Below are 24,844 nucleotides of genomic sequence, written 5' to 3' on the forward strand. Positions count from 1 at the left end.
TGGAAAAATAAACTTCATGAGAGCTAACTGATGGGGTCAAAAGTGGGAAAATGGCCCTGGGTGGCAAACTTGAAAGAACAAAACTGGAGGATTCACACGTGCTCCTTTCAGATGCAACTACAGAGATACACTAATCAAAAGTGTGGTATTAGTATAAGGACAGACATAGCGACCAACGGAATATTATAGAGAGGCCAGAAACAAACCTTTGCACATATATATATATGGTCAAATGATTTTCAACAAAGGTGCCAAGACCACTCAATAGGAAAAGGACAGTCTCTTCCACAAACAATGCTGGAAAACTGAATAAGCACATGCAAAAGAATGAGGTTGGATCCTTCGCTTACAAACTAAACACCTAAACTTAAGGGCTAAACTATAAAACTCTTTTTTTAAAAATATATTTTATTGATTTTTTACAGAGAGAAAGGGAAAGGGATACAGAGTTAGAAACATCGATCAGCTGCCTCCTGCACATCCTCCACTGGGGATGTGCCCACAACCAAGGTACATGCCTTTGACTGGAATCAAACTTGGGACCTTTCAGTCCACAGGCCGAACGCTCTATCCACTCAGCCAAACCAGTCAGGGCGACTATAAAACTATTAGAGAAAAATCTTTATGACATTAAATTTGACAATAATATTTTGGATATGGCATTAAAAATAGATAATTTGGCTTCTTCAAAATTGAAAACTTTTATGCATCAAAAGACATTCTCAAAAGAATGAAAAGCCAATCCAGGGGATGGGAGAAAATATTTACCAATTATGTATCAGATAAGGGATCAATATCTAGAATATATAAACAACTACAACTCAACAATAAAAACTCCAACAATCTGATTCAGTGCGGAAAGGCCTTGCATAGATATTTCTCCAAAGAAGACATACAAATGGCCCATAAGCACATGAAGAGATGCTCAACATTGCTGGTTACTGAGAAAATGCAAATCAAAACCACAATGAGGCCCTAGCTGATTTGCTCAGTGGATAGAGCATCGGCCTGTGAACTGGAGGGTCCCGAGTTCGATTCCAGTCTAGGGCACATGCTCAGGTTGCAGGCTTGATCCCCAGTAAGGGGCGTGCAGGAAGCAGCCGATCAATGATTCTCTCTCATCATTGATGTTTCTATCTTTCCCTCTCCCTTCCTCTCTGAAATCAATAAAAATATTTTTTAAAACCACACACACAATGAGAATACCACTTCACACCCATTAGGCTGGCTATGATAAAAAAAGAAAAAAACCCACCCCAAATTAACAACTGGATATGAAGGAATTGGAAGCCTTGTACACTGATGTTGGAAATGTAAAATGGTATAGCTACTGTGGAAACAAACATGCAGTTCTTAAAAAATATTAAAGATAGACTTGCCATATAATCCAGGAATTCCACTCGCAGGTTATACTTAAGAGAACTGAAAGCAGGGATTTGAACAGATATAATGGTTATTGTACACCATGCTTCATAGAAGCATTTTCGTAATAGCCAAAAGATAGAAACACCCAGCTGTCCATCAACAGATGGATGGATCAACAGAATGTGATAAAGCACATAAAATGGAATACTATTCAGCCTTAAAAAGGAAGGAAATCATGACATATGCAACAACACAGATGAGCCTTGAGGACATTATGTTATGTGAAATAAGCCAGGCAAAGGGCTAATTTTAGCATTCTGCTTCAATGAGGTAACCAGAGTGGTCAAATTCATAGAAACAAAAGCTAGAATGCTAGTTTCCGGAAGCTGCGGGAGAAGGAAATGGCAAGTTACCATATAATGGGGACAGAGTTTCAGTTTGGAATAATGAAAAACTTCTGGAGCTAGATATTGACATGATTGTACAACAATGTGACTGTTTCTTTCCATTCTAGTAAACTTATCCCATAGAAGTGCTCTGCCTACAGGAAAAACACACAATTATACTTCACACCTGCATGGAAAGCACCTGGAGATGAACTGGCTTTGGAAATGGGACTAGTGCTCACATTCCCCACAATCCGTTCAAATGTATAAACAAACAACCACATTAGGTGATTCATAACTATAACTGGCAGCATATTCCTCAATCATTTGTGAAGAAGAACTATTTAATTGTTCTGGTGCCAAGAGCACCCGAAAGTAAACAAGATAATCGAGAGAACTCCTCAAGGGACCACAGTACAGGTACAGATATTAGCATGTTTCATTCTAAAGAAAACCCTATGCCTGACAGATTTTATTAGTTCAACCAAACTGAATGCAAATAATCTATACTAATAAAGGGTAACACGCTGATTAGACAGGACATCTTCCAGACATCCATCCGGACAAAGCACAGCAGCTGCGCCTTGGCTGGCGGCGCGGGAGAGGCCTCGCACCGGTCGGTCCAGCACCACAGCCCCTTTCACAGAGGCAGAGGGAGAGGGAGAGGGGCTGCGGGGCTGCGCGGTCCCCGTCCCAGTGCTGCCTCTTCTGCGGAGGCAGCTACAGAGGCATCGGCGCAGGCCCAGGCCCGGCGCCAGGCCTCCACAGAGGCTGGACGGGGTGCGACCTGCTGTGTCTCAACCTCCCACAGCCCCTCCCACAGCCAACCTGGCCCCAGATCACCCCCCACCCACCAGTGGGCAGGGGACAGGACCAGAACTAAGAAGGGAGAGCCGACAGCGGGCAGTCAGTCACAGTGGCCGGCTGGCAGTGGCAGCAACAGCGGGGTGATGGGGGTGGCGCCTTCCCATGATCAGTCCGGTCGCCTCCCACAGAGAGAGGCCAGACTGCGGCTTAGGCCCGCTCTCCAAGCCCGTTCTCCGCAGGGAGCGGGCCTATGCTGTCAGTAGGACATCCCTGAGGGCTCCCGGACTGTAAGAGGGGGCAGGCCGGGCTGAGGGGACAGCCCGCCAGTGCACGAACTTTCATGCACCAGGCCTCTAGTAATAATAATAATAGAAAACAAAACAAAGGAGAGTTAATGGCTCTTGGAGAAACCTGAACCTTGACATCCTACTTATGCTGACTCTTTCAGAGCTGGTTTTTGTGTGGATCACTGCTGTTAATAATTTGATGCTATCTAACTATGTAGAACAGCCATGGGCAAACTACGGCCCTTGGGCCGGATCCAGCCCGTTTGAAATGAATAAAACTAAAAAAAAAAAAAAAAAAGACCGTACCCTTTTATGTAATGATGTTTACTTTGAATTTATATTAGTTCACACAAACACTCCGTCCATGCTTTTGTTCCGGCCCTCCGGTCCAGTTTAAGAACCCATTGTGGCCCTCGAGTCAAAAAGTTTGCCCACCCCTGATGTAGAACCTGGAGGATTACAATGCAGCCAAACATAATTCTAGTTATGCCAGAAAACAAACAAAAGTAATAAAAAGGAGTTTTTTCATATATCGGGATCAGACTTAAGAATCACTACTTTATAAGAATCAGGGTTCAGTATTTAAACTTGAAATATTGATAATTAAGAAGCTTAAAATACAAAGGCTAACTCAGGAAGTAAAGATCATACTGCTATGTGATAAGCATGCTACAATTTTATTCTTTTTTTTAAAGACTTTTTAAATTGACTTTTAGAGAGAGAAGGGAGAGGGGAGAGAGAGAAACATTCATCAGCTGCCTCCTGCCCAGGCAGGCATGTGCCCTCACCAGAAATCGAACGGGCAAGCTTTTGGTACATGGGATGTGATGCCCAACCAACAGAGCCATACCAGCTGGGGCTCTTTATTAGCATCTGTCATTTCACTTCAAGTACCCTTGATAAATTAATTTTTTAAAATGTGTATTATAAGCCCTGACCGGTTTGGCTCAGTGGATAGAGTATCGGCCTGAGGACTGAGAGGTCCCAGGTTCGATTCCGGTAAAGGGCATGTACCTTGATTGCGGGCACATCCCCAGTAGGAGGTGTGCAGGAGGCAGCTGATCGATGTTTCTCTCTCATCGATGTTTCTAACTCTCTATCCCTCTCCCTTCCTCTCTGTAAAAAATCAATAAAAAAATATATTTTTAAATAAATAAATAAATAAAATAAAATAAAATGTGTATTATAAAACATATAAGAATATAACTACACTTCTTTCAAGATATTCCATCATAAAGATTCACTGATTTGTACAAAAGCATTCCTCCTTCATTTATTCCAAATAACTGCAAATTCCAGAAGCCAATTAAATTTTTCTTGTTTAAAAACTTTAAGGAAAGAATGTTATGTTAAATCTCCAAATTAAAATGAGTTTCACTTTTTCATCATATGTTTAAATTTGAAGACTTTAGACACTACCTTGAAATGTTTAAATGTGCGCTTCCGATATTCACACCATTCCACAAAAAAGTGCAGGCTTCGGAAAAACATAAACAGATCTCTTCTTTCTTCTGCTCTGTAGGAATAAAAAAGTTTATAATTAATAAATATTATTAAACGAGAGGTCCAACCTGGCTTTATTCAATATTCTTTTTTATAGATCCTTCACTAAAGCTAAAGAAAATATTAGATATATTTCTACATACTGAACTCTGCACTTTTGAGTGTGTGCCTGTGTGGTTGCTAATGCAACTTTTTCAGCCTGGAATGCCCTTTTCCCCATCTGCAAATGTTTAAATCCTACCCATCTTTCAAGGCACCACTCAGATGCCACATTCTCCTTGGAATTTTACTTGATAACTGTGGTAGAATAAAAAATATATCTTGTTTTGTCCCTAGTTGCTGGCACAGAGTTTCAAAAACCCTTAAAAGTCCCGAGTGCCAGGAGTGCCTTTGTGATGTGAATGACTCAAGGTGACCCCTCGATAGCCTCCAGATAGGGACTGGTCACCAGAATCACCAACCACTCAATCAAAGAGATTGAAACTTTGGGCCAACCAGACCTCCAGGAAGGAGAGGGGGTGGGAGGAGCTCAATCACGTGGGCAATCATTTAATCAATTATCAATAGGTAAGGAAACACCAATAAAAAATCTGGACAACAAAGCTCAGTGGAGCTGGAGGCCAATGTGCATGGATTCTGCAAGAAAGGGCGCAAAAGTCCACATTTCTCCTCGTACCCCCACCCCACCCCTGCCCCAGACCATGCCTAGTCATTGTTTCCATTTGGCTGTTTCTAGGTTGTACCTTTAATAATAAAATCACAGTTTTTAGTATAGCATTTTTCAGAGAGTTTCTTGAGTCTTAGCAAATTATCAAATCTGAGGGGGCTTGCCCTAGCTGGTTTGGCTCAGTGGATAAAGCATCAGCCTGCGGACTAAAGGCTCCTGGGTTTGATTCTAGTCAAGGGCACATGCCAGAGTTGCAGGCTCTATCCCCACTAGGGGGCGTGCAGGAGGCAGCTGATCAATGATTCTCTCATCTTGATGTTTCCATCTCTCTCTCTCTCTCTTTCTCTCTCTTTCTGTCTCTCTCTCTTTTTTCATCTCTGAAATCATTAAAAATATATTTTAAAAATATCTGAGGGCGCTGTGGGAACGCTCAAATGATTGCTAAGTAGGTCAGACATGCAGGGGCCCCTGAGACTTGTGCTGGCATATGAAATGGAGCAGTCTTGTGGAGGATTTTGCCCTTAACCTGTGGGTCATGATTCAACTGAATTGAAGGACGCCCACTTGGTGTCAGAAAATTATTGTCTGGACAATGATCTCACCATCATACCACATGTTCTATTTCAAAATCACTAGAAATATTTTCTGTGCCTATGAGTTTGTGGACAAAAAGGGGCCACATACTAACCTGTGTGGAGGTCTTGCAAACTAAGAGATCTAAAGTCAGACCACAAAGGATGGTCTCATGTTTTGACTGTTAACTATCCTGTACTCACCTAAGTAAAAGAAACATGAGCCTATCATTTTAATTTTTATCCAATCCCAGGGGTCTTCCTGCTTTGCTTTTTCCTGACTCCCTAATCTATCACCAATGAATTTCATGTAACCCACTTACGTCTCCTCCTTTTATTGTAATGTATAAAAATAGGTTAAAACCTGCCATACTCCAGAGCACTGCCGTTCTCTGAAGCATTATATTAATACTTTGAGATTCTGCTTTCCAGCACTTGTCGACAGTTTTGTTCAAATAAACTCACAAAAATTCTTTACAGGTTTGAATGTTTTTTATGTTAACAAGTTCCCATAGGAATTTATCTTAATTTTGTTACTACTTATACCTATTGTTATACTGACACCCACAAGCACAAGCAACTTGTAGATAATATGTGTGTATTCATTTAATCATTCATTAAGTGTTGGAGTAAAGTTCCCATCCTAATCATGATAGATCTAAAAGCACATTCCTCCCAGACTCCCATTAAGGATAATTTAGAACCACTGATATAATGCACATAACAAGTAATGAAAGATTCTGAAATGTGGACAGAAGGCAGAATGGGTTGAGACTTCAGGAATTAAGGGAGGATCAGGTGTTCGGTTTCCAGAGGTTTGTTTTTGACTCTTGTATATCCCAAATGAACACTAGAGGAGACTGCAACCCAGCACTGCCATAGGGTAGAGTTTTTAAAAAGGCCCAGGGAAACATTGCTCCCCTCTAGCAGCAGAGATCATGTAAGATAAAAGGGAGGACACTGGTCTTGGTAATTGTTAGGATGAACTTCCCCTAATCTCTCCTGCTTGGACATGTTTTCTGAAATATACACTGAGTGGCCAGATTATTATGACCGACCAGATTATTATGACCACCCCATCAGTACTTCATTGACACTTCCAAAAATACTGAATATTGAAAACTTCCTAAGCAAATACTCTCAAGGTTTTATTATTATTTGCGTAACTAATTCACTTCATTGTACTGATGGGCTGGTCATAATAATCTGGCCACTCTGTGCATGGTGTTATAAACCTTTCCCATGGCTTGGGGAGGACCACCTATGCCTGCAGAAGCAAGATAAGAACTCCTCTCCGCCTGACTGACCCATGCATTCTCCTCCCTCCCCTCCACTTGACTGACTTGTCCACCCACACCCTGACCCTATTTTTCTACTTCTACCCTATCTAAGAGAACCCAAGCACACCCTTGGGGCTGACACCAACACACTGGTCTTAATTGGACACCAAAAGCTAAGGCAACAAAAGCAAAATAAACAAGGGACTACATCAAACTAAAAAATTTCTGCAGAGTAAGAAAAACCGTCAACAGTATAAAAAGGAATGTACCAAATGGAAAAATATATTTCCAAAGCAAGTATCTGATAGGGATTAATATCATAAATATATAAAGAACTTATATAATACAATAGCAAAAAATAACAAAACCAAACAACAAAAAAAATCCCATTAGAAAATGGGCGGAGGCTGAGGAGACCAAGATGGCAGCGTAGGTAAACACCGGAGACCGCTGCCGCAAACAACCATTTCAAAAATACAACTAAAAGACTGAACGGACATCACCCAGAACCACAGGAAGGCTGGCTGAAGAGAGACTCTACAACTAGAAGGAAAGAGAACAGCAAATCGAGGCTCAGAGGCGGCGCAGTGTGGAAAATACAAAGGTACCAAGGTGCGCGCGCAAAGCGGGCTGGTGGCTGAGGGCGCGGTTGTCGTTTTCTGTCGGGAGTGAGTCTCAGACTCTGGGCTCCAGATCCGGGCGAGTCTCTAGGGACCCAGACTCAAACGGGAGAAGCGGGATTATCCGGCATCAGTTGGAACCTGAGGGCAGCTTTCTCTCCGAGGTTTGCAGCGGCTGCTGGGGTTCTGAGAAGCAGAGCCTCTGGGAACGGGACTGAGCGTGGCCATAACTGCTCCCTCCGCCTGCCCTGTTGATCCCGCCCCGCCCAAACCCTGCGCACAGCCATTTGCCGATCGCCTCAGGCAAAGGCTGGATTAGCGCCTCCCCAGAAGGCAGACGATTTCCATACAGCTGATTCCTATAGCCAGTCGGCCTGGTGGTCAAATCCCTCTAGTGTTAACTACAACAATTAAGGCTTGGCTAGAACAAGACTGCGCACAGAGACCACAAGGGGGTGCACCAAGAAAGCATAAAAGATGCGGAGACAAAAAAAACATGACAGAAATGGAGGATATGGAGCTAAGAATCGCAATTTTGAGGGCTTGCCATAAATTTGTGCAGAGCCTCACGAAAACTAATGAGACCCTCGATGCTACGATAAAGAAATTAGAAAGTAAGCATACACGGACTGAAATAAAGAATATTATACCCAATAGCAGACCAGAGGAGTACAATAATCAAACCAAAGATTCGACAAAAAACACCCAATTGGAAAAGCAAAATGAAAAAAGAATCCGAAAGTGTGAAGATAGTGTAAGGAGCCTCTGGGACAGCTTTAAGCGGTCTAATATCAGAATTATTGGAGTGCCAGAAGATGAGAGACAGCAAGATATTGAAAACCTATTTCAAGAAATAATGGCAGAAAACTTCCCCCATCTGGAGAAAGAAATGGACTTACAGGTGCAAGAAGCGCAGAGAACCCCAAACAAAAGGAATCCAAAGAGGACCACACCAAGACACATCATCATTAAAATGCCAAGAGCAAAAGACAAAGAGAAAATCTTAAAAGCAGCAAGAGAAAGAGGCTCAATTACCTACAAGGGAATACCAATACGACTGTCAGCTGATTTCTCAACAGAAACTTTGCAGGCCAGAAGGGAATGGCAAGAAATATTCAAAGTGCTGAATACCAAGAACCTACAACCAAGATTACTTTATCCAGCAAAGCTATCATTCAGAATTGAAGGTCAGATAAAGAGCTTCACAGATAAGGAAAAGCTAAAGGAGTTCATCACCGCCAAACCAGTATTATATGAAATGCTGAAAGGTATCCTTTAAGAAGAGGAAGAAGAAGAAAAAGGTAAAGATACAAATTATGAACAACAAACATGCATCTATCAACAAATGAATCTAAGAATCAAGTGAATAAATAACCTGATGTACAGAATGAACTGGTGATTATAATAGAATCAGGGACATAGAAAGGGAATAGACTGACTATTCTTGGGGGGAAAAGGGGTGTGGGAGATGCGGGAAGTGACTGGACAAAAATCATGCACCTATGGATGAACACAGTGGGTGGGGAGTGAGGGTGGAGGGTGGGGTGGGAGCTGGAAGGAGGGGAGTTATGGGGGGAAAAAAGAGGAACAAATGTAATAATCTGAACAATAAAGATTTAATTAAAAAAAAAAAAAAAAAATGGGCGGAGGACCTAAAGCAGTGGTTCTCAACCTTCCTAATGCCTCGACCCTTTAATACAGTTCCTCATGTTGTGGTGACCCCCAATTTCATTGTTACAAATTGAACATAATTAAAGCATAGTGATTAATCACAAAAACAATATGTAATTATATATGTGTTTTCCAATGGTCTTAGGCGACCCCTGTGAAAGGGTCGTTCGACCCCCAAAGGGGTCGCGACCCACAGGTTGAGAACCACTGACCTAAAGAAACAATTTTCCAAAGAAGGCATACAACCAAAGGACTTATATGCGTGCATATTAGTATAACCAATGGACACGACACTGGGGTGGTGGGGGCTTGCCCTGGGGGGTGTGAGTGGCCGGGGAGGGGTCAATGGGGGAAAAAGGAGGCATATGTAATACTTTAAACAATAAGAGGAAGGAAGGAAGGAAGGAAGGAAGGAAGGAAGGAAGGAAGGAAGGAAGGAGGACAACAGGCACATTAAAAAGTGCTCAACGTCACGAATCTCAGGAAAATGCAAACCAAAACCACAATGAAATATTACCTCATGCCTGTCAAAATGACTATTATAAAGAGACCAGAGGCCTGGTGCACGAATTCGTGCACGAGTGGGGTCAGCCGGCCCGCTTCTATTGGGGCTGATCAGGCCGGGCCGGCCATGGGGAGGGGCTGAAGCGATTGGTCGGCTGGCCCCGCCCCCTGGTTGAACTCCAGGTCAAACTCCCAGTAGAAGGGACAATTTGCATATTAGCCTGTTATTATATAGTACTAGAGGCCCAGTGCACGAAACTCATGCACAGATAAGGTCCCCAGCAGCTGCCAGCTGCTGGCCAGGACCTCCCTTCCGCCGACTGTCTGCTGCCACCTCCGGCTGGGGCCTCCCTTCCCCCAGCTGCCTGCCACCACCGCCAGCCAGGGCCTCCCTTCCCATGGTTGGCTGGCCCCGCCCCCTTGTCGAACTCCCAGTCCAGGGGACAATTTGCATATAAGGCTTTTATTATATAGGATAAGAAATAACAAGTGTTGACCAGAATGTGGAGAAAAGTGAACCCTTGTGCACTGCTGGTGAAAATGTAAACTGGTATAGGCATATGAAATCTGTATGGAGTTTCCTCAAAAAATTACAACTACAATGACCATATATGATCCACCAACTCCACTTCTGGGATTTATCTAAAAGAAACAAAAACACTAACTTGAAAAAATATATGCACTCTCATGCTTACTGCAACATTATTTACTGTAGCAAAGACATGCAAATAACATATCTATCAATGAGTGAATGGATAACAAAAATGCGTGCTCACACATGGAATATTATTTATTCACAAAGATATATGCACCACTATGTTCACTGCAGCATTACAGTGGCCAAGACATGGAAAGAACAAAAGCATTCTTTAATTAGGATTCAATAAAGAAGACATGGTACATCTATACAATGGAATACTACACAGGCATGAGAAAAAATGAAATTTTTTGTCACAACATGGATTAGTTTTGAGAATATTATGTTAAGCAAAATAAATGTCAGGAAAAGCTAAGAACCATATGATTTTTCTCATAAGTGGGATCTAAAATTGAAACTCATAGACATAGACAACAGCATGGTGGTTACAAGAGGGAAGTGGGTGCAGGAGTAGTAAAAGGTAGAGGGGACCAAATATATGGTAATGGAAGGTGATTTGACTTGGGGTAATGGGCACACAATGCAACATACCAATCATGTATCATAGAAATGTACACCTGAAACCTATATGACCCTATTAACCAATGTCACCCCAATAAATTTAATTTAAAAAAACCACTAGCAAAACAAATTCAGCTATATATTAAAACAACCATACACCATAATCAGTTGGGATTTCATCCAGGGATGCAAAGTTGGCTCATTTGCAAATCAATACACCACATAAATAAAATGAAAAATAAAAATCATACGATCATATCAATAGAAGCAGAAAGAGCATTTGATAAAATCCAACATAAAGACCTCAGAGAAATGGCAATGTGAAAGGTCCCCTTGGTCTCTCCCACTGATATTACAACAATTTGAATAGCTATCATTCAACAAAGGATTCAATACTCAACACATAAACACATCTGAGATATCCGTGCATTGAAACATCTGAAGGTGGGCAAGTGGAGTAAACCAAGAGGAGGAAAGAGCTGAAATGGTTCCCTGGACCCAGCCCAGAGCTCACTGTTGGTCTCAGGAGAAAGAATAAGGTTGTAATGACACTCCCTTTAGCTAGGAGGCGCCTACAGGTACAGTGAGCATTCCTGGTCAGTATGTGCTGTGGAGGAGCCCACTGATTTGGGCAGGGACAAAGAACAGAAGTGAGGTGGTCTGAAGGCCACTATCACCAGGCAGAAAAGCAAAGTCACAGAGACTGGCTGCTTCATCCCACCTCCCAGAGTGGCAGTGGACCACAGAAGAAGCTGTATGCTAAGTGTCGGGCTGCAGACCACAATGTCTGGAATTTTGAGAAATGGAAACACAGAAAGTTTTTTTTTTTAAATATATATTTTATTGATTTTTTACAGAGAAGAAGGAAGAGAGATAGAGAGTTAGAAACATCGATGAGAGCGAAACATCAATCGGCTGCCTCCTGCACACCCCCTACTGGGTATATGCCCGCAACCAAGGTACATGCCCTTGACTGGAATCGAACCTGGGACCCTTGAGTCCGCAGGCCGACGCTCTATCCGCTGAGCCAAACCAGTTAGGGCCAGAAAGTTTTTTCCTGAGTGAAAGGTGTACTCTGTGGCTAATTCCAGGAATGGAGATACAGAGGTGAGGCTGCTGATGTCTGCCACTCACCATTACTGGGAGAACAAAGCCACAAAGGCATTAGCCAGCCACTGCCAGCTCATCCCTCCCCACCCACCAGGAGACCTTGCTGGATTTCATGGACCTGGAACACTATTGCCCACCACATTCTGCTGAGGCATTGATGCCCTATGACCAAGGACTGGTCACAGAAAAGACGCTTCCCTCCCCAGAAAGCACAGAATACCTTCCTCCAGAGATTTAAAGAGCCAGAGACTTGTAATGAGGCGGCTCAGAAAGAAAATAAAAAATATTCAGAAAATAAACTTAAAGACGTGCAACTATGTAATTTATATGCTAGAAATTCCAAGACTGCAATTCTAAAATACTCAATGAGATAAAAGAAAACACACATAGGCAGTTTAATAGACTCAAATAAAATCAACAAACAAAAGGAGTTTTTTATCAAAGAGCTAGAAGCTAAAAAAGAACCAAATAGAAATTCTGAAGAGAAAGAACTCAATAAAAGAAATAAAAAACATAACTAGCAAGCTTAGGATAAAGAGCTGACCAGATGGAAGAAAGAATTAGTGATATCAAAGATATGATGCAGAGGAAAGACAGTCCTGAGAGTTAAAAAACACCTCTACGAGAGCAATCTAACTCCATCAGAAAGAGTAATACTGTATAAGAGTGACAGGCATACTAGGAGACCAAGAGGGAAAAAGGGGAATTAAGATCTAGTCAAACGAATAGTGGATGAGACCTTCCCAAACCTATGGAAAGGGCTAAATCCTTGAAACCAAAAGGCAAACAGAACACCTAATTATCTCAACCTAACAAAGGCCTTTTTAAAGTCAAATTGTATTAAAATTATCAAAAATTAATGACATAGAAATAATTCTCGATGCAACCAGGGAAAAGTAACTGATACAGAAAATCCCATTAATTATCACTGGCTTTCTCAGAAGAAACCCTACAAGCTAAGAGAGAGTAGAATTATGTATTTAAGCTACTAAAAAAGAAGAGAAATTATCGCCAAAAATAATATATCCGGCAAAGTTATCCTTTAGATATGAAAAAGAAATAGACTTTTCTAGACATACAGAAGCTGAGGAAATTTATCAGCAGAAGACCTCCATTACAGGAAATGTTCAATAGGGTTATTCTACCTGAAACAAAGAACAAAAGGACATAAAACAATGACAGAGATTACCAAGAGACAGATAGAAGCTGAATATTACAACCCTTTTTACAGAATAAGGTACTATACACTTAACTATTACTTAAAAGTTAAAGGTAAAAATATTTAAAAAGAGAAAGAAGAATACAATAGTTGCTGCAATCAGGGAATGAACTCACAACATAAGTAGGGAACATTTTTGATGACAAAAAAAAAACATAAAAGGAGAGGGTAGAAGTCTGAATTTGCAAAGGTGAATAAAGATAAACTGCTTTCAGAAAAAACAAAAAACTACTATCCTCTACACTAATAAAAGAGAAACATGGTAATTAGTGTACGACCGCTACCCTTCCCATTGGCTAATCAGCATATCCTTATGCAAATTAACTGTCAGCCAAGATGGCGGCCGGCAGCCATGCACTGAAGCGAACAGGGAGGCTTGCTTGCTCCAGTGACTGCGGACTCCAACGTTCCTCTCAGCTGCAACTCTAAGCAACTATGTTGCAAATATAGAAGCTAAACAAAACCCCAGAAACCTGCGTTAGTCAGCCTGGCTTCAGCCAGCCGGACCGCAACATTGTATCAAATACAGAAGGTAAAGGCCAGAAACCTGCTTTCAGCAGCGAGGCCTCAGAGCTAAAGCTGGCCCACAATAGAAAAATAAAAGAAAAGAAAAAAAGAAAAAAAGGAGCGGTTGGGAGCTTCAGTCACCCGCCAGCCTGAAAATGGCCCTCAGCCCCTCAGCCAGACTGGCCAGGCACCCCAGTGGGGACGCACACCCTGATCCAGGACACCCTTCAGGGCAAACCAGCTGGCCCCCACCCGTGCACCAGGCCTCTCTTCTATATAGTAAAAGGGTAATATGCCTCCCGGCACCGGGATCAGCGGAGCCGCGAGGCCTCCCAGCACCGGGATCAGCATGACAGGGGGCAGCGCCCAAACCCCCTGATCGTCCTGCGGCTCTGTGTATGACAGGGGGCGGGGCCACAACCTCCCTATCTGCCCTGCTCTGTTCGTGACAGGGGAAGGTGCCCCAACCCCCTGATCGGCCCTGCGCTGTGTGTGACAGGGTGCGGCGAACCAACCCCCTCCCCCCCACGGGCCCTGCTCTGTGTGTGACAGGGTAGAGCCATAACCTCTCCATCGGCCCTGCCCTGAGTGTGACAGTGGTGGCGCCCAAGCCCCTGATTGGTCCTGCTCTGTGACAGGGTGCAGCGCCCCAACCCCCCTTCACGGGCCCTGCTCTGTGTGTGACAGGGTAGAGCCATAACCTCCCCATTGGCCCTGCTCTGAGTGTGACAGGGTGCAGCGCCCCAACCCCCTGATCCGCCCTACTCTGTGTGTGACAGGGGGCGGTGCCCCAACTTCCCTATTGGCCCTGCTCTGTGAGTGACAGGGGGGAGCTCCTCAACCCCCGATGGGCCCTGCTCTGTTCGTGACAGGGGGGAGCTCCCCAAGCCCCTGATCAACCCTGCTCTGTGAGTGACAGGGGGGAGCTCCTCAACCCCCTGATGGGCCCTGCTCTGTGCGTGACAGGGGGGAGCTCCCCAACCCCCTGATCAACCCTGCTCTGTGAGTGACAGGGGGGAGCTCCTCAACCCCCTGATGGGCCCTGCTCTATGCATGACAGGGGGGAGCTCCCCAACCCCCTGATCAACCCTGCTCTGTGAGTGACAGGGGGGAGCTCCCCAACCCCCTGATTGACCCTGCTCTGTGAGTGACAGGGGGCAACGCCCCAACCCCCAGATTGGCCCTGCTCTGTGCGTGACAGGGGGTGGCGTCGCAACCTCCCCATCGACCCTGCCTTGAGTGTGACAGGGGGCGGTGCCCCAACCCCCCAATCGGCCCTACCCTGAGCGTGACTGAGGGTGGCATCGCAACCACACGATCCGCCCTGCTCTGTGGGTGACAGGGGGCGGCGCCCCAACTCCCCAATCGGCCCTGCTCTGAGCCTGACCAGGGGCTGCACCTAGGGATCGGGCGTGCCCTCTGCCACCCGGAGCAGGCCTAAGCCAGCAGGTTGTTATCTCCCGAGGGGTCCCAGACTGCGAGAGGGCACAGGCTGGGCTGAGGGACCCCCCCCCCTCCTGAGTGCACAAATTTTTGTGCACCGGGCCTCTAGTATATAATAAAAGCCTAATATGCAAATTGTCCCTTCAGGTGGTCATTCGAGTGGGAGACCGTGAGTTTGACTGCTCGCTATGACATGCGCTGACCACCAGGGGGCGGCACGGAACATCACAGGCATCAGTGACAGCGGGCTGCAGTGGAGGTGCTGCTGGCCTCTATGGGCCCCAACGAGAATGGGACTGCAGAGCGATTGCGGAGCAGGTGGCGGGCGGCGCCAGGCCAAGGCAGGTGCGAGCGGTGGCCCAATTGCCCTGCCAATCGCCCCGCAGACAGTGACCAGTAGGGATGGCCAGGGTGCGGCCTCCGCCCAGCTCCCAGACACTGAGGGAGCTGGGCGGGGGGCCCAGCCCTGATCAGTCACCCTGCAGGCGGGATAGTGGAGCAGGTGAGGGGACGGCACCAGGCCAAGGTGGGGAGCCAGGCAGGGCTGCAGGGCTGCGAGGTGGGGGTGCGAGCTAGGGCTGCAAAGCTAGGGACATAAGCTGGGTTCCAATCCCTGCAGGCCACCCAACCATGCACAAATTCGTGCACCAGGCCTATTATATTAGTCTATAATAATCCTATCTAATAATAGACAAAGATGCAAATTGACTATACCTTCGCTACGCCCACCATTGGCTAATCAGAGTGATATGCAAATTAACTGCCAACAAAGATGGCAGTTAATTTGCATATACTGGCTGGGAGCGACGACTGAAGACACCGTAGAAGGAAGCCAAGCAACGAAGCCAAGGTAGTGGAGACGGGTGGGAGAGAAGCGGCAGAGATGGGCGGGGTAGGAGCGGCAGAGACGTGAGCGAAACACTATTCTTGCAGGAATCTTCCTGCAAACGGGCCTCTAGTAAAAGCATAATATGCAAATTGATCAAATGACCGAACAGCAGAACGACCTTCCGGACGACCTTCTAGATGACCACATTTTGACATGCACTAGCGCCAGACCAGCCAAGGTGGGTGTGATGAGATTGCTCAGGGGACCCCGCCATCGCCCCACAGAGGGAAGCCCAGGCCACCGGCTGGTGGGGCAATCGATCATGGGGTGGGGCTCTACAATTGCCCCAAAGAGGAAGGCCCAGGCTACCCAGCCGGTGGCACTGCAGCGGGTGGGCAGGGCCACCTGGCCAGTGGCCACAGAAGGAGACCCAGACCACCCAGGTGGCAGCGCTGCGGCAGGTGGGCGGGGCCTCCCTCTGTGGGGCGATTGATCTGGGGACCCTGCGATCAATCGCCACACAGAGGGAGGCCCAGAACACCGACCAGTGACGCTGTGGAGGGTGTGTGGGGCCGGCCAACAATCGCCCCACAGAGGGAGGCCCAGGCCAGCCAAGCGATCGCACCCAACACCTATTGCCTGCAGAGGGAAGCAACCGGTGGCAGGGGAGGGAGGGGCAAGCGCTGCACAGATGGCAAGCAGTGGCAACAGCGTGGGGCGGAAAGGGGTCCTGGATTGCGAGAGGGTGCAGGCCGGGCTGAGGGACACGCCCTCCCCCCCCCGCATGAATTTCGTGCACCGGGCCTCTAGTGTATATATTTGTATATATAGATATATATATTAACCTTTCTTTTTAATAAACCTTATGATCACCACACACACACACAAAATCCGAAAACTGAGACACAACTTAAAAATAGAGGAAAATATTATAGAATACTACCACTACAACAGAGAGAAACACAAGGGAAAAGAAACAATAGAGACACAGAGCTATAGAGCTATCAGACATTAAAAGATAAAATAACTATACCAAATCCTGATACATCAATAATCACCCTAGCCCTAGTGGATAGAACTGAGCCAAACCAAACTGAAAGGTCCAAGGTTTGATTCCAGTCAAGGACACATGCCTGGGTTGTGGGCTTGATCCCCAGTGGAGGACTTGCATGAAGCAGCCAATCCATGTTTCTCTCTCATCATGGATGTTTCTATCTCTCTCTCCCTCTTTCTTCCTCTCTGAAATCAATAAAAATGTATTTTAAAAAATAATAATAAATACCCTAAATGTAAATGGATTAAATTCAATAATAAAAAGAGAGAAGCAGATTGGATCCAAAAACAAAACCCAACCATATGCTGCCTTCAGGAGACATATATAAGCTGCAAAGACAAATACATACTGAATGTGAAAGGATAGAAAATGATTCTCCAAGCAAATGGTATCTAGAGAAAAGCAGATTTAGCCACACTTATATCTGACAAAATAATAAAGGTGACAAAAGACAAAGATGATCATTTTATAATGATAAAGGGGACATTACATCATGAAGACATAACAATTATCAATATATATGTACCTAGGCAGGAAGCAACAAAATATATAACAGAACTAAAGGGGAAAACTCACAAAAAAACAATCATAATAGGGGACCTAAATACCCCATTGAGAACTATGGCTAGATCATCCAAACAGAAAATCAATAAAGAAATATCAGCCTTAAATAACACAACAGACCAAATGAATATAACTGACATTTACATCCCAGAATACCAGATTATACATTATTCTCTAGTGTACATAGAACATTCTCAAGGACAGACCATTAGTTGGGACATGAAACTAGTCTTAATAACAAATTTAAAAAGATTGAAATCATACCAAGCATATTCTCTGACCACAATGATTTAAAATTAGAAATCAAGTTCAAAAAGAAAAAGGGGGGAAAAAACCAAAAATATCTGGAGAATAAACATCATGCTACTTAAAAACCAAGGGTCCGACCAGTGTGGCTCAGTGGTTGAGTGTCGACCTATGAACGAGGAGGTCATGGTTAAATTCCCGGTCGGTGCACATGCCCAGATTGCAGGCTTGGTCCTCAGTAGGGGGGGGTGTGGGAGGCAGCTGATCGATGATTCTCTCTCATCATTGATGTTTTTATCTCTCTCTCCCTCTCCCTTCCTCTCTGAAATCAGTAAAATAATATTTAAGGAAAAAAATGAGGTCAAAGAAGAAATAAAAATAGAGATCAAAAGAAACAAACAGACAAATGAGAAGGGTAGTATGACATGTCAAAACTTTTGGAATGCAAGTAAAGTATTCCAAAAGTTTCATACTAAGACAAAAGTTTATACTACTACAGGACTAGCTCAAAAACAAGAAAAATCCCAAGGAAACAGCATAACTTTACATCTGGAAGAACTAGAAAAAGAACAAAACAAATCCAAAGTCAGCAGAAGTAATGAAATAGAAAACAAAAAGACTATGTAAAAATTTAATGCAACAAAGAGCTAGTTCTTTGAAAACCTTAATAAAATTGGCAAACATCTGTCTAGACCAGGGGTCCTCAAACTACGGCTCACGGGCCACATGCAAATACAAATATTGTATTTGTTCCCGTTTTGTTTTTTTACTTCAAAATAAGATATGTGCAGTGTGCATAGGAATTTGTTCATAGTTTTTTTAAAAACTATAGTCCGGCCCTCCAACGGTCTGAGGGACAGTGAACTGGGCCCCTGTTTAAAAAGTTTGAGGACCCCTGGACTAGACTCACTAACGAAAAAGGGAAAATACTCAAACAAAACCAGAAATGAAAGAGAAGTTACTACAAACACCACAGAAATACAAAGCAAGAAAGAATACTAAGCAAGATCATATGCTACCAATTCTAAAAGAAATAGATAAGTTCCTAGAAAGCTGTAACCTTCTTAGACTGAATCACAAAGAACTGTTAAATCTAAATAGACTGATCAACAGCAAGGAAATTGAAACAATCAAAAATCTTCCAAAAAATAAAAGTCCAGGACCAGATGGCTTCACTAGTGAATTCTACCAAACATTCAAAGATTTGATACCTATTCTTCTCAAACTCTTCCAAAAAATTTAAGAAGAGCCAATACTTCCTAACATATTTTAAGAATTCAACATAACCCTAATACCAAAACTTATCAAGGTAAGACACACATACACACAGACACACACCAATATCTGTGATAAACACAAATGAAAATATCCTAAATAAGATACTAGGCAAATCAAATAAAACAATATTCTTTAAAGATAATGCATCGCAATTAAATAGAGATTGTTCCAGGGGCACAGCATAGTTCAACATATGCAAACCATCAATGTAATTAATAAAACAAAGGATGAAAATTGACAAGATACAACATCCATTTATGATCAAAAAAATAAATGGGTATAGGATAACAGTACTTCAATAAAATAAAGACCATGTACAACAAACTCTCAGCTAATATCATACTCAATAGTGAAAACCTGAAAGCTTATCCTCTAACACAGGGCTGGGGAACATCCACCCAGCAGGCCATAAAAAGCTCGCGAAATCATTTAGTCTGGGCCTGCCTAGGCATGAGAGGTGAGTTCATTAAATGTTTGACCAAATATAACAGGCTAATTTTTAAGTTGATATTTTTGTATGGCAACGAATGATGTTAGAAACATCCAAATGGTCCCTGGAAGAAAAAAGATTCCCCATCCTGCTCTAAGATCAGGAACAAGAAAAGGGTCCATTTTGACTATTCTTACTTAAAAATAGAGATCAGGTGCATGAAATTCATGCATGGGGGGGATCCCTCAGCCCGACCTGCACCCTCTCGCAATCCGGGACCCGAAAGGGGATGTCCGACTGCCGGTTTAGGCCCGATCCCTCTCACAATGCGGGACCGCTGGCTCCTAACCGCTCACCTGCCTGCCTGCCTGATTGCCCCTAACCACTCGCCTGCCTGCCTAATCACCCCTAACCGCGTCTGCCTGCCTGCCTGATCACACCTAACCACCTATGCCTCAGCCCCTGCACCTGGGACCCAGGCTTCCCTCCTCTGGCCAGACGCAGGCAACCGGGACCCAGGCCGGCTTCACCTGGGCCAGCCGCAGGCACCCGGGACCCCAGGTGGCACCACGTGGGTCCCCGGCCATAGGCACCTGGGACAGGGCCGCCAGGGGCCTGGCTTTCTCAGGAAGGAAATGACGTCCAGGAGACATCCGGTCTATCTGGTCTAATTAGCATATTACCCTTTTATTAATTAGTATAGACTAGAGGCCCAGTGCACAAAAATTTGTGCACTTGGGGGGTCCCTCAGCCCGGCCTCTGCCCTCTCGCAGTCTGGGACCCCTCGGGGGATGTCCACCTGCTGGCTTAGGCCCGCTCCCGAGGGGATCAGGCCTAAGCTGGCAGTCAGACATCCCTCTGGCAGCCCAGGAGTCCTTGGGAGATGTCCACTTGCCAGTGGGGAGCAGGCCTAAGCTGCAGTCGGATATCCTTAGCGCTGGTGAGGAGGCAGGAGAGGTTCCCACCACCACCGCTGTGCTGGCAGCCATCAGCCTGGCTTGTGGCTGAGCAGAGCTCCCCCTGTGGGAGCGTACTGACCACCAGGGGGCAACTCCTGCATTGAGCGTCAGCCCCCTGGTGGTCAGTGTGTGTCATAGTGACCAGTCATTCCCTGTTAGGGTCAATTTGCATATTACCCTTTTATTATATAGGATAGAGGCCTGGTGCACGGGTGGGGGCCAGCTGGTTTGCCCTGAAGGGTGTCCTGGATCAGGGTAGGGGTCCCGCTGGGGTGCCTGGCCAGCCTGGTGAGGGGCTGAGGGCCATTTGCAGGCTGGCCACGCCCCCTTCAGGGTGGGGGTCCCCACTGGGGTGCCTGGCCAGCCTGTGTGAGGGACTGATGGCTGTTTGCAGGCTGGCCAAGCCCCCAGCGGGAACCCTCATCCCATGGGGGTGTGGCCAGCCTGGGTGAGGGGCTGAGAGCTGTTTTCAGGCTGCCCACAGCCCCTTTAGGGTGAGGGGTCCCGCTGGGGTGCCTGGCCAGCCTAGGTGAGGGGCTGATGGCCATTTTCAGGCTGGCCATGGCCCCCCCCCCGGCGACCCAAGCTCTCAGCCTCTCCTTTTTTTCTTTTTCTTTTTTTTTTCTGGGATTTATTTATCTTCTATAATTGAAACAACTATGAGCCCAGGTCTGGCTGGAAGCCTGAGTCTGGCAACCCAGGTTCCCAGCCCCTCCTTGAGTGGAGGCCACGGCTGGATGGAAGCAGGTATCTGGGATTTATTTATCTTCTATAATTGAAACTTTGTAACCTTGAGCTGACCCCAGGGCTGGCCAGGGCAGGCGGGAAGCTTGGCTTCCTTCATCGCCAGGGGCAACCCAAGTCTCCTGCTCGCTCCAGCTCTGTGGCCACCGTCATCTTAGTTGGGTTAATTTGCATACTCGCTCCTGACTGGCTCGTGGGCGTGGCTTGTGGGTGTAGCAGAGTGGCAGGGTAATGGAGTGATGGTTAATTTGCATCGTTCTCTTTTATTAGTGTAGATAGTTCTGGAAGTCCTAGCCAGAGCAATCGGGCAAGAGAAATAAAAGGCATCCAAACTGGGAAAGAAGAAGTAAAAGTGTCACTTTTTGCAAATGGTATGATTCTGTATATATAAAACCCTAAAGACTCCACCAAAAAAACTATTAGAAACAATAAAGAAATACAATAAAGTAGCAGGGTAAAAAAATCAATGTACAAAAATCCATTACATTTCCATTTACTAACAATTAAATTTCATGGGGGTGAGGGGGGGATGAAAAAAATAATTAGATTTGTAATTACAACAAAAACTATAAAATACCTAGGAACAAACTTAAAGAATGTAAAGGACCTATATACTGACAACTACAAGGTATTATCAAAAGAGATTTAAAAAGACACAAAGAAATGGGAAGATATTCCATGTTTACAAATTGGGATAACCAACACTGTTTAAATAGCCTTATTACCCAAAGTAATATACAGACTTAATGCAATCACCATCAAAATCCCAATGTTGTTTTTTAAAAGAAATAGAAGAAAAATCATCAGATTTTGATAGAAACACAAAAGATCCCAAATTGCCAAAGTAATCCCAAGAAAAAAGAATGGAGGTGTCATACACTCTGTCTTCATGCTATAATTCAAAGCAACAATCATAAAAAAGAATGGTATTGGGAGAAAAACAGATACAAAGACCAATGGAACAGAACTGAGAGGCCAGAAACAAACCCACTTGTATATGGGAAAATAATTTTTAAATATGTTTTTATTGATTTTTAGAGAGAGGTAGGGAGAGAGAGAGAGAGACAGAAACAATGATGAGCCCTGACTGGTTTGGCTCAGTGGATAGAGCATTGGCCTGCGGACTGAAAGGTCCCAGGTTCGATTCTGGTCAAGGGCATGTACCTTGGTTGCGGGCACATGCCCAGGGGGAGGTGTGAGGGAGGCGGCTGATCGACGTTTCTGACTCTCTATCCCTCTCCCTTCCTCTCTGTAAAAAATCAATAAATTATATTAAGAAAAAAAAAAAAACACTGATGAAAGAGAAACATCAACATCAATTAGGAGGCATCCTGCATGTCGCCTGCTGAGAATCCAGCCTGCAACCCAGACATGTGCCCTGACCAGGAATCAAACTGGAGACCTCTTGGTGCATAGGTCTATGCTCAATCACTAAACCATACCAGCTAAGCCTGGGAAAATAATTTTTTTACATAGGAACCAAAAACATCCATGGAAAACAGAAAGCCTCTTTAATAAATGGTGCTTGAAAAATTGGAAAGCCACATAAAAAGGAATGAAACCAGACTACATTAAAAAAAAAACATTGGCCCTAACTGGTTTGGCTCAGTGGATAGAGCGTCGGCCTGCGGACTGAAGGGTCCCAGGTTCGATTCCGGATGGGGGAATGTACCTTGGTTGCGGGCACATTCCCAGGAGTGGGTGTGCAGGAGACAGCTGATCGATGTTTCTCTCTCATCGATGTTTCTAACTCTATCCCTCTCCCTTCCTCTCTGTAAAAAATCAATAAAGCATATTAAAAAACAAAAACAAAACATTGATACTAAAATCATGGAACTTGGTCCTAAGTATTTTTGCTTTTACCTCCCTTGACTGTGAGGATTTTATAAATTTGACCTTATAGTCAAGGGAGGCAAAAACAAAAATAAATGAATGGGACTATATCAAACTAAAAAGTTGGGCACAGCAAAAGAAACTGTCAACAAAACACTAAGGCAACTAATCAAATTGGAGAAAATATTTGCAAACAACAACTCCAATAAACAGATGTTATATATTTAACATCCAAAGCAAGTAAAGGTCTCATACAACTGAACACACACACACACACACACACACATATCCTAGTAAAAAAAAAATAGGTAGAGGGACTAAAAGATAGTTCTCCCAAGAAAACATACAAATGGCCAACAGATATATGAAGATGTACAACTTCACTAGTTATTAGGGAAATGTAAATTAAAACTACAAAGAGAAGCGACCTCTCTCCTGTCAGAAAGGCAAGCAATATCAAGTGTTGGAGAGGATGTGAAGAAAAGGGAACCCTCATTCACTGCTGGTGGGAATGTAAACTGGTACAAGCCACTATGGAAACAGTATGGAGGTTCCTCAGATAATTAAGAGCAGAGTTACCATATGACCCAGGAACCCCTCTTCTGGGTATCTACCTGAAGAATTTGAAAAAAATTATTCACAAAGATATATGCACCCTTATGTTCACTGCAGCATTATTTACTACTAGAAGCCCGGTGCATGAAATTCGTGCACTGGACGGGGGGGTGTCCCTCAGCCCAGCCTGCATCCTCTAAAATCTGGGACCCCTCGGGGGATGTCCGACTGCCGGTTTAGGCCCGATCCAACAGGGTGAGCGGCTGAGGGCCGTTTTCAGGCTGGCCACACCCTCTTCAAGGTTGGGGTCCCTGCTATAGTGCCTGGCCAGCCTGGGTGAGGGGCTGAGGGTTGTTTGCAGGTGAGGGGCTGGGGGCCGTTTTCAGGCTGGCCACACCCTCTTCAAGGTTGGGGTCCCCGCTGTGGTGCCTGGCCAGACTGGGTGAGGGGCTGAGGGCCGTTTGAAGGCTGGCCACACCCCCTTCAGGGTGGGGGTCCCCACTGGGGTGCCTGGCCAGCCTGGGTGAGGGGCTGATGGCTGTTTGCAGGCAGGTCAAGCCCCCCAGTGGGGACCCTCACCCCATGGGGGTGTAGCCAGCCTGGGTGAGGGGCTGATGGCTGTTTGCAGGCTAGCCAAGCCTCCCAGTGGGGACCCTCACCCCATGGGGGTGTGGCCAGCCTGGGTGAGGGGCTGAGGGCCAGCCACGCTGGCCACACCCCCTTCAAGGTTGGGGTCTCCTCTGTGGTGACTGGTCAAAGCCCCCAGTGGGGGCCACAGGGATCGGGCCTAAACCGACAGTCGGACATCCCACTCGCAATCCGGGACTGCTAGCTTCCAACTGCTCGCCTGCCTGCCTAATTACCCCTAACCACTTCTTCTTGCCAGCCTGATCACCCCCTAACTACTCCTCTGCCAGTCTGATCGAAACCTAACTGCTCTCCTGCCAGCCCAATGGCCCCCAACTTCCCTCCCCTTCAGGCCTGGTCCCCCCCAACTGCCCTCCCCTTCTGGCCTGGTCGCCCCCAACTGCCCTTTCCCTAGGCTACAAATTCCATGAGGATTAAGGTTTTGCTCAGAATTTAATTTTAATGCCTAGCACAGAGTAAATGCGTAATAAGTTTTTATTGAATCAAAGAATAATAGATATAAAGAATATAGGCTTAAATATGACCCATAAAAATGGTGTCATACTTTCAGATATATTTTGATATTTATCAATCAAGAAGGGAGAAAAGGTAAACTCAAAACTAT

The 24,844-nt window shown here is 45.0% G+C and overlaps 1 protein-coding gene across 1 annotated transcript in view; it reads right to left on the reverse strand.

Annotated features, from left to right (window-relative positions):
* Positions 1-24,844, reverse strand: part of CENPP (centromere protein P) — a 258,055-nt gene that overhangs the window by 189,925 nt on the left and 43,286 nt on the right. The window contains exon 5 of the mRNA XM_070400956.1: positions 4,265-4,361. Coding sequence (XP_070257057.1) covers positions 4,265-4,361 — 97 coding nt within the window. The remainder of the gene's footprint in view (positions 1-4,264; positions 4,362-24,844) is intronic.

This window comes from Myotis yumanensis, unplaced genomic scaffold, assembly GCF_028538775.1.
Source record: "Myotis yumanensis isolate MYYU_CA2020_CCGP unplaced genomic scaffold, mMyoYum1.0.hap1 SCAF_21, whole genome shotgun sequence".
In the NCBI taxonomy this organism is placed as follows: domain Eukaryota; kingdom Metazoa; phylum Chordata; class Mammalia; order Chiroptera; family Vespertilionidae; genus Myotis; species Myotis yumanensis.